Below are 10,921 nucleotides of genomic sequence, written 5' to 3' on the forward strand. Positions count from 1 at the left end.
TCTCCTGGATGGTCTTTCTGATGTCATTAGAACATTTTCACGTAATGTATTGTGTGTGTGTGTAGGGGAAGCAGAGTTCTGATAAGGTGAGCACCCAGGCCCTGCAGAAGTCTCAGCAGGCTAAGGTGCGTCTGGAGGAGGCTCTGTTGGGAGGAATCGGAGCCAGAGGACAAATGATGAAAAGGGTGGGAGGTGAGCTGCATCTCATGTTTTACTTCCTATCTTAGCCTTTAAAGGAATAGTTCACCCGAAAATGGAAATTCTGTCATCATTTACTCACTTTCATGTTGCGCCGAACTGTGTGACTTTCTTTCTTCCATGGAATACTGTGGGTAGATTAAAAAAAAAGATAATTTTTCCATGGGACTGAGAAAATTACATTAAAAAGTATATTTATTCTAATATATATTATTTTAAATAAATTAAGATTTTATATATATATATATATCAGTGGTGTTCTGAAAGGAGGAGGCAAAGTCCTCCAAATGTAAATTCAAAATCAAATGTACATTTCTGTCCCAGTCACATGTTCTTGGTTAAATAAACTTATTTAATTACTTACACTACCAGAAAATCTCATCAAGTTAGTGTTTTTAAGAATTTTACATTTATTCCAAAATAATAACTGAAGGCCGTAACAATTTAAACAATATATTTTATTTGTGAACTTATGTTCAGCTATTCTTTTTAAGTGAAAGTGATGTGACATGTGGCCAAGTATGGCTCTGCATTTTAACCCATCCAAAGTGCACACACACAGCAGTGAGCACACACACACACACACCGTGAACACACACCCGGAGCAGTGGGCAGCCATTTTTGCTGCAGCGCCCGCAGTTGGGGTGGTTCGGTGGTTCACAGGTTCGGTGCCTTGCTCATGGGCACCTCAGTCGTGGTATTGAAGGTGGGAGAGAGCGCTGTACATTCACTCCCCCCACCTACAATCCTTTGGGTTACGAGTCTGACCCTCTAACCATTAGGCCACGACTTCTCTGTTAGGTTAAAAGTTGATGACAGACACAGAGATTTACTTTAAATTTGATCATGTTTTCAGACCATTTTAACTCTTATTTTGATGATTTTTGATGTTTATTCTGATTTATTTTTGGCTCTGGCAAGATATGTATGTGTATGTATGATATATTAAGTAGAATTTGTTCTCTGTTATTTTACTACTGAGAGTTTTTTTTAAAGGTGACCTGCCTGCCAAGGGTCTTTTGATGAAAATGAGCCATTGGTTATTTATTTATTTATTAATATTTTTAAATATAAATAAATACATGCACTCAATTTTTTTAATGCCACATGATAACACTATCATGTGCGGAAAGGTGGTATTTATTTAGTTTTTTTAACTGCAATTCTGGACAAAGAAGACACAATACAGTTATGGTGTCATTTTGGCACTTTCATTATATGTTGCAGGATATTTAAAACAAGTCACCTTTTGTTCAATACAGAATAAAGCACATCATACGGATTTTTGAAACCACATGCGGATGAATAAATAATGACAAAACTGTTCCTTTAACTGTAGAGGGGACAGTTACTGTTGGCGCAATGAATAATATATTATTTGTTTTCCACAATGCACTAAAATTATTTTAAATTTCTTGTAAAATGCTGTCTAATTTTACATGTTTACAGTCCGCAGACTTCCTTTGTTTAGATATTTTCTAAATATGTCCCGTCTCGGGTTGTTGGCTGTGTGTTGTGCAAGGTAACGACCGGACGCTGGGACAGAGAGAGAACCTACGCTGGAGGAAAGACCTTACACAGTGGCGCCAGACAAACGACAGGCAGGACAAGTGAGCGTAAAATACTACCATCATTTCACGGTTCACATCCATTTAACCTGTGGCACTTCTCATTTATAGCTGGTTCTAGTTCTCCACGGCCCTAATCTACAGCTAAAATTTAGCTTTTTTTGTTGTTGTTTTGCTTAATGTCTTGTTATTGTTGTTTCCTCAGATCCAAAGCAGAGCTGGATCAGGAGGCCATAATCAGTGGTAACCTGGCAACTGAGACCAACCTCATAGTCCTTGACCTGCTGGAGATGATCGTACAGGTAACAGAGAACTCTTACAGTGGACCCAAATAATATTTAGACATTTTAGCATGAAATAATGGTTTTGCTTTGTGTTCTATTTCCAGGCAGTTCCTCTGGCGGACTGTAAGGATAATGTGGTTGGTGGAGTGTTGAAAGTTCTGCTGCACTCTCTCACCTGTAATCAGAGCACCACCTTCCTGTCACACTGTTTCAGCACCCTACGGGCTCTCATAGTTAAGGTACTGACCATGTGTGTGCCGTGTACATTCGTTTCGGCTGACAGTACAAAAAGGTGCCAAAATTTGCTGAAATTGAATTTGTTTTTATTTATGACCATATAACAGCTTTTTCCTGTGGTTTATTTGAGTGTAACTCGTTCTAAATCATATAGCTGTAGGCTAGATTGGGGTTGTCTACATGGTTAATTTCTGGTTCATAATTGGATTCTGTCAGAAAAAAAAACATCTGAATGTTGAGGCAAAAACTTGTCAAGTATTCTGTCAAAACAAAAATGAACCCCCCCAGCAAATATGCTAAAATAAGTTATAGAGAGTCTTAAAAAAGAGGTCATATCAGGGAACCAGTTATATATATATTACATTATATTATATACAATAATAATGATATGATTATACTAAATAATCATTTTACAGTTATTTATTAAATAAAAAAATAGTTGAATAAAAGTCTTGAACTTTCTATTCATCAAAACAATTCACGACCATATTAAACTTTTTGTAAACGTTGTTAATAATAAGAAATCTTTCTTGATTAGTACATCAGCATATTAGAATGATTTCTGAAGGATCATGTGACACTGAAGACTGGAGTAATGACTGAAAATTCAGCTTTGCCATCACATGAATATTCACAGTTCACAATATTACTGTTTTATTGTATTTTTGATCAGTTAAATGCAGCCTTGGTGAGCATAAGACACTTCTTTTAAAAACATAAAAAAATCTCGCCAACTCCAAACTTTTGAACATTAGTGTATACAGTATCGGCATCATATTAGTTGTAGAAATGAATTAGTGTTAATTCCTTTCTATATTAGAGTTGCTTAGCACAATTGCATAAATGTAGTCCTGAATTAACAAAATGTGATTGAATGTCTGTTTAGCACCCAAGAGCCTAAGCTTTAATTCATTTGCACCTAGAGAGATATTTAACAAAGAATGAAAACTGTACCAACCAACCCCAGTCTTCCCTTTTTTGTAATATCTATAATATTGAATTATATGACTGATACGATACTATTTTTCAGTTTGGTGACCTGTTGTTCGAGGAGGAGGCCGAGCAGTGTGCAGACCTGTGTCAGAAGGTTCTTCATTACTGCAGCAGCTGTGTGGATGGCAACAGGAGTCAGGCTTGTGCTACTCTGTACCTGATCATGAGATACAGCTACAACTCTGCTAGTGTAAGACACCATATCACTCAACACCTTTATTGCTAAGCGAATGAAAACACTTCCACCTGAATGTCTTTGCTGCGATAACATGATGCAGACGTAACATTGACAATGCCCTCTATAAGCTTATTCTTCTCTTTGTCTGTCTGTCGCCTGATAACATGAGCCTGTCGCTGCTCGCCGGCCGTCCCTCTGTGTGCACCAGGCTGATGACTGGAGTATTTCCTCTGTTTACTCAATTTCGCACCCCCCTCAGCCCTCCCCTACCAGATGGCCATGTTGTTTGCCATCTCATTCATCTTTGATGGGCAAAGGATGGATTTCTCTCCCTGTCTGTCTGTTTGTTTGCTTGTTTGGTTTGTGAAAGGTTCCAGCAGTCGGTCCTGTCCTTAATGTAACCTTGAATAAGTCATGTTGATTTCTTTTAGCCGGCAGACCGTCTTTTACCCCTCTAGTCTACGCTTTGTGTTGTTTCCTAAGGCCGTTTCTCACATTAGATTAAACGGTGAAAACCGTGAAGTCAGGTTTCAGCACTAATTCAAAATTAATCTTCTCAGCGGTGTCGATGCTGAGCAGTTCTTCATGGCAAAACTGACCTAGATGCGAGATTGGCGATGTCCAGAGATGCTTCGCACATACGCTCAATTTAACATAATGGTGCCATTGCAATAATAATAGTAATAATATTTACTATTATTTGTTATTTTTTATTATTAAAAAAATGAAACTTAAATGGATATATTAATTCAATTGTAATAATGTAATATTTCATATGTATTCTAATAATAATCATTAAAAATAATAAGTTTTTATTTAAAAAAAATTTAAACATTAAAATGAAAGTTATGTAGCTATATATATAATATATTACTGTTCATTGCTTCTTACCATTGTTCACTTACAGGGCGGGTTGTACGAGGCGGTTAATGAGGTGTACAAGGTAATCGTGCCTATACTGGAGGCCCACAGAGATTTTCGGAGGCTCGCTTCCACACATGACAAGCTCCAAAGGGCTTTTGAGAACATCATTCAAAAGGTAAAGCATACAAATGACATGTCCTCCTATATGCCTCTGCCAGGCAAGAAGAAGCTGCCTAATGTGATCTTAATCTATATGTATGTGGGCAGTTAGATAGAAATAGGGAATTTAATGTGCTGTGACATGCTATACTTCATATAAAACGATGTTAAACGGCATTTTGCTATTTTTTTAAATAGCTATTATACATTAAGGTTTATGAACACTAATTGATGAGCATTAATTAAGACACTATGTAGAATATTTGTAATTTTAACAAGTTATTTGTCACACCACAGCAAAATAAGGTAGTGTACTGAAAAAAAAATGGTGTGGAAAACTGCTAGTAGCTTTCACAACTAATTACAAAGCATCAGCAAGTAACACATTGAGTTAAACATGACATTTTGAAGTAGAAAGACTGAAATTGTTTTTATCTTGTAAAACACTCTAATAATCTTTATTTACAACTTCAAAAACTAGTTTTTACTTTGTGAAGTCATTACATTAAAATAAGTTTAAAAACACAAAAAATGGTGACTTTCATATAAATTTGAACCTGAAATCATGTGTCATTATGTAGCAACTACTGTCTTTTAACTAAATGTTTATTTTTCCTTTTTCAGGGTCACAAGAGGATGTTTGGAACCTACTTCCGCGTGGGATTTTATGGCTCTAAATTTGGAGACCTGGATGAGCAAGAATTTATCTACAAAGAGCCAGGAATTACCCATTTACCGGAGATATCCCACCGGCTCGAGGTGAAATTTCTCTGGAACCCTGTGAAGTTTTGAACTGCATTTGTGATGAAGATGAATTTGAAGTTTGAAGGTTTTTCTTAAGGTTTCAGTTTTCAGGTTTTGATGCTTTTAGGCAGTGCTATAATGGTCTGAAATTTGCGTCGATATTATACGTGACTTACACATTTGTCACTTTGTCTTGTAATTTTCCAGAACTTTTACAGTCAGTGTTTCGGAGATGGAGTTTTGGAAATGATTAAAGATTCCACACCAGTAGACAGGAAGAAGCTGAATCCCAACAAGGTACTTCTCATCAAGTGTTGTGCCAATGTAAACACAATTACAATCAAAAGCTTTCTTCAGTGCGATTTGTGTGACACCCTCATTAGCTTGAAAGGCCGTCGACTGCCTCTACACTCAAATCTCAAATGCCTCAGTCAACTAATGTTACCCTCAGCGATTTATGTTTCCTTTAAGTCTCAGTGATTTTCTTGTTTCACATCAGGCGTACGTACAGATTACCTTTGTGGAGCCTTACTTTGATGACTATGAGATGAAAGACCGCCTCACCAATTTTGAGAAGAACTTCAACCTTCGTCGTTTCATGTACACTACTCCGTTCACAAAGAGTGGGCGGCCCCGAGGGGAACTCAACGAGCAATACAAGCGGAAAACTATCCTAACCACCATGCATGCCTTCCCCTACATCAAGACACGGATCAACGTCATTCAGAAGGAGGAGGTAATGACAATCCAGGGAAAATACCCCCTCGTCTGCTTCATCTGCAGTGGTAGTTTGTTAAGGCGTCTAACTGACTGCTTACTCAATCAGTCCCCACCTGTTTTCAGTTTGACCTCACTCCCATTGAGGTGGCCATTGAGGACATGCAGAAGAAGACTAGAGAGCTGGCTGAAGCCACACACAGAGAGAAGCCGGATGCTGTGATGCTTCAGATGGTTCTGCAGGGATCTGTCACAGCCACCGTCAATCAGGTCTGAAATTAATGCACGCTTGTACCCATCACTAGCAACTATTCTGAGCTGTGAAACGTGAAAGGAAGCTGACAAAAATATAATTTTATGTCTATTTCAAATTTTTAAGAGCCCTCCTAAATGAACACTTAGGCACTGGTAAAATATCTATTAACGATATAGTAATAGTATATTAACATTTTGACATTATTTGAATAATTATTTTGTAAAATAAAAAAATTAATTTACATTATTTTTTTTGTTTTACAAAATGATTAAAAAAATAGCAAGGATGCATTGACGTATAATGTTACAAAAGATTTCTATTTCAAATAAATGCCGTTACTTCTTTCATTATATATGGCACAAAATATTATATAAAAATATTAAGAGCCACAACTGTTTTCAACATTGATAATAATAATAAATGTGTCTTTAGAATGATTTCTGACGGATCATGTGACTGGAGTAATGGCTGCTAAAAATTCAGCATTGCCATCACAGGAATAAATTACGTTTTAAAAAATATAAAAATATAAAATGGTTATATTATAATAATATTTACCAATATTACCATTTTTACTGTAAAAATAAACGCAGCCAAAGTGAGCATAAAAGACTTCTTTTCAGAACCCCCACATTTTTTAACAATTGTATTTTTTGTACAAAAAAAAAAATGTTAAAATCAATGAGGAACGATCATTTTTTGGGGTCCAAATGATGTAATTACCGCATCTACCAGCAGGGGCTAACAGACCCGAGCTAACCAACCAAACTTTGATTCCTTGTCATTAACACTGGCTCCATCCCTTATCCAGCCACCCAGTCTCCCTCCATGCCTGTTCTACTGCAGATCTCCGGTGTGGTTTTTGAATACTTAAGGACAGTATAGAAGAGTAATGTAAATCTTAGGGTTGCAGGGATTCATACTGATGCTCCCACCATCTCTATTTATAGTGACAGTTGTGACAGTTTACAACACTAATCAAGTTTAAAACATATCCAAGTCCTCTGGATATGGCTGCGGTTATATGATAAATGCCCTTTGGAGAAACTACATAAAAAGTGCGCGGTAATGCCTCTGCTCCTGGCTCCACGGTGACATCACTCACACAAAGACTTATTCATGATCTTTCCCTTATGTGTTGACTTTACCTTGTGGCCTCCAATGGATGAAGCATTAATTTTCTCTGCTGGCACTGTGGGAGAGAGGGGGGGCCTTTTCTTTCCTTTTCTCATTCTGTGTATCTCTGCAGGGTCCATTGGAGGTGGCCCAGGTCTTCTTGAATGAAATCCCAGCAGACCCCAAGCTCTTCCGTCATCACAACAAACTGCGTTTGTGTTTCAAAGAGTTCATACTGCGGTGAGTGGCCGCTTCCAATGGAAAAGAGATATCAAGGTGATCTTTTCAGTGGCGTGTGATCGAATGAAGCAAGTTTTCCATCAGAGGATCAAAGGAAATATAGAAGTATTTTATTTTATAGTGATTGGTTTGTTTAAAGTTCTTTATTTGAAAGTTCGCTCAAATACTTGGATGTAAGACACCCGAGGGGCTTTTCCGCAAGCGGAGAAAACCATCTTAATGTCACCCAGCTGCATTTGTTTTGCATAATCATCATAATGTTTAAACCAAGACTCGAAACGAATTAAGTTTTTGAATACAGTGAGTTTTCCCAGGATGTATACAACTTTGCTTTTTACAGACGGAATAGCTCATGTTGGATTCTGGGCTTTGATTGATGCCAGCATGCAGACAAATATTTACTGTCATTTAAAATATGTTTATTTTTCTCCATAATCCATCCAGCCTGGCACAATCCTTCTCTAGCCAAGTTACCGTTATTTGTGCCAAGACGTTATAGCCTCCTAATTCTCAAAAGACATATTTTGAAAGATCTAGAACAATTTAAAATTAATTTAGGAAAAAGAAACACAGTTGTATGTTCCTCAATGTTCCCTTAGTGGCTTTTTGCCTTTGAACGAGAGCTTCTGGGGAATAAAACTAACTGTTGAGTAGGGTTGGGTACCGAAACCCGGTACCAATATGGCACCGGTACCTATGTAACCAGTATGTACTAGAACTGAATCCGAACGCAGATTTCGGTGCCTCATTTTGGTGCCATGCCTGAGTGATCGATTGAAATATTTGTCCTCTGGTTCTCCGAAACGGACGTAAGAAGCATCATCACCGGCACCGCACGTGAAAAATAATTTCCCGACTGAGAAAATGCACGTGAACTCAAGTCGGAAAGCTCTAATAATACAAATCCAACAAATCTTTGTAGTAACGAGAGTGTCCATGTTGTTTCCACATTCCGACTTAAAAGCACAACTTGGGAAATGAGAGCATCCGAGGAGCACGTGAATGCAGTAATTACACTTGCTCTGATGGCAGCAGGTAGCCTTCCGTTAACTAAGCTAAACATGCTTAAATTAAAATGCCTAAAGCTAAACCTCCCTTGTATTCAAATTTCTAAACCTGTTGTCCAACAAAAGAGAACATTATAACCGTTTTACTCCACAATACCAGTCAAATGCTTCCTTTTGTGATCTGATGTGGCTTCTTGTCACAGAATGAGGCAGAAAATATGTTCCATAGGCTACTTTAAAAAGAATACATCGATTAGCAATGGATTATTAATATTCTTAATTATTATGAAAATACCAGAGATGGCTTGAATAACACAGATAAACTATATTGCCGCAGTCAAGTGTTTATTGTCTTTGTTTTATCATTCAAAACGTTCATATGTTCTGTTTACTCAGTTACAGCTATAATAGCGATGCCTTTATCCCATAGACTGAAAAAAAAACATATAAGGGATTTCCTGGAGGGTCATGAGTTCTGCTACTTCTGTGACTGGATATGTGGATTTTCTGTGCGAGGGCGCCCTCTGGCGTCCAGTATGAATGAAACCAACATCATGTGTTTATAGTGCTAATGGCCAATCCATCATTTTTGAGGGAATTGTTTTTAATTTTTTTAATAAGTATCGGTGCAGGCACCGTTTAGGCACCGGAACCGTTTTAAAAGTATCGATTTGGCACCGGTATCGAAAAAAACCCAAACGATACCCAAGCCTACTGTTGAGTCTCCTCAACAAACTCATTTGACTAGTTCTGTCCAAATGCAGCTAATTGCACTTATTATTCATCATCTGGTGTTCTGCCGAGCTTTTTGTGTTGCTAATGCTGTTGTGATTGCATACCTGCAGGTGTGGAGAGGCCATTGAGAAGAACAAGCAACTCATTACTCCTGATCAGAAGGAGTACCAGCAGGAGATGAAGAAAAACTACAACAAACTGCGAGAGAACCTGAGGCCCATGCTGGAGAGAAAGATCCCTGAGCTCTACAAGCCCATCATCAAACCTCGCATTGAGAATAGGTACACCCACTAGTGCTACACTTGATCTTTGACTCTGCAATCAGTGAATGATGGAAATTCTCTCTCGTGTTTAGTAGTATTTCCATAAACGGTGTTAAGGGAACAGTTCATCCAAAAATGAAGATGCTGTCTACTTTTATAGTGCTTTTATAGGGATATTTTGGAGTTTGTATTAGAAAAGATTTATGAAAAGAACTATTCTTTTTAAGTGTGGCTTTTTGGAGTGAGTCTCACTGTTTTTTGTGCTTTTTTGCACACAGCAGTAGAATACAGTTGTCAGTCCTGTTTGGAGTGCTAAATATGGTTCTCTAAATAAAGAGGAATCAAGGTCCAATTTTAAAAGCAAGTTCCTTAGTTGCAGTATGTGTTTCTCAAAATATTAGTTTTTTAAAATAAGTCTCCTATGCTCACCAAGGGTATATTTATTTGATCAAAATTTGAACAGTAAAAACGGTCCTATTGTGAAATATTATTTAAATTTCAAAGTGTTTTCTGTTTTAATAAATTTCAAATGTAATTTGTTCCTGTGATGGCAAAGCTGAATTTTAATAATAAATAAATCATAATAAAACAACATAAAATAAATGTAATTAAAAATAATCAATTTTCTACTTATCTATGAATGATCTATTAATTCATAATTTTCTTTCTTTTACTGAAGGCTATCTCAATGGGACTGACTTTGCTTATCTGTTTATACAGGCATTATTCTATCTGCTCCGGTATGCTGCTTTATATTCTGGGCAGTTTACCAAACATTGACAGTGTGTGAATGTGGCTGATGTGATGTGAGCACTCATATTGCACATTGCAGCTCTTTTTGTGGAGCTGTTTCTTTCGAACATTGCATTCCCTGCTTAAGCTCCTGTTCCCGCTTGTGTTTGTAACAGAGATTCCTTCAAACGGAACAGCCTCCGTCGGACACAAGATGAAAATTCATGATGTCAAGAGAACGTCTCTAGAGGATATCAAGGGAAGGATGTTGCAGTGTGCCAGGAAACGAGCTCCGTCAGCTGATAATTAGATGACTCGAGGAGAGTTTCATGCACAGTGTTGAAACCACTGAAGATATCATTGTTGTATTCTGTATTACTGTATATATGGAATAGATTTTAAGGGATGTGGAACTTAATTGTATTTGCTTATAATTGTTTTTAGAACAAAAACCTCAGCCAGTCACTGAGATTGTATACTTACCTTACATAGATTATTTTAAGTAATATTTTCTTTAAAATTTAGGCTATTCAATTCCTCAGGACCAGATGTAGACTCAATAACGAGTGGAATGTTTTGAGAGACTGAACTATTTCACAAATAGCATACCATATATATTACTCCTAATGA

The 10,921-nt window shown here is 37.2% G+C and overlaps 1 protein-coding gene across 1 annotated transcript in view; it reads left to right on the forward strand.

The window, feature by feature from the left end:
- LOC107600029 (dedicator of cytokinesis protein 8-like) overlaps positions 1-10,749 on the forward strand; it is a 37,408-nt gene extending 26,659 nt beyond the window's left edge. The window contains exons 28-40 of the mRNA XM_016291796.1: positions 66-192; positions 1,721-1,808; positions 1,972-2,068; positions 2,155-2,289; positions 3,318-3,470; positions 4,366-4,497; positions 5,106-5,240; positions 5,433-5,522; positions 5,725-5,961; positions 6,069-6,212; positions 7,448-7,554; positions 9,407-9,577; positions 10,468-10,749. Coding sequence (XP_016147282.1) covers positions 66-192; positions 1,721-1,808; positions 1,972-2,068; positions 2,155-2,289; positions 3,318-3,470; positions 4,366-4,497; positions 5,106-5,240; positions 5,433-5,522; positions 5,725-5,961; positions 6,069-6,212; positions 7,448-7,554; positions 9,407-9,577; positions 10,468-10,519 — 1,668 coding nt within the window. The 3' untranslated portion in view covers positions 10,520-10,749. The remainder of the gene's footprint in view (positions 1-65; positions 193-1,720; positions 1,809-1,971; positions 2,069-2,154; positions 2,290-3,317; positions 3,471-4,365; positions 4,498-5,105; positions 5,241-5,432; positions 5,523-5,724; positions 5,962-6,068; positions 6,213-7,447; positions 7,555-9,406; positions 9,578-10,467) is intronic.
- Positions 10,750-10,921: the final 172 nt, after the last annotated feature.

The sequence above is a fragment of the Sinocyclocheilus grahami genome, unplaced genomic scaffold, assembly GCF_001515645.1.
Source record: "Sinocyclocheilus grahami isolate Dianchi unplaced genomic scaffold, SAMN03320097.WGS_v1.1 scaffold276.1, whole genome shotgun sequence".
NCBI lineage: Eukaryota > Metazoa > Chordata > Actinopteri > Cypriniformes > Cyprinidae > Sinocyclocheilus > Sinocyclocheilus grahami.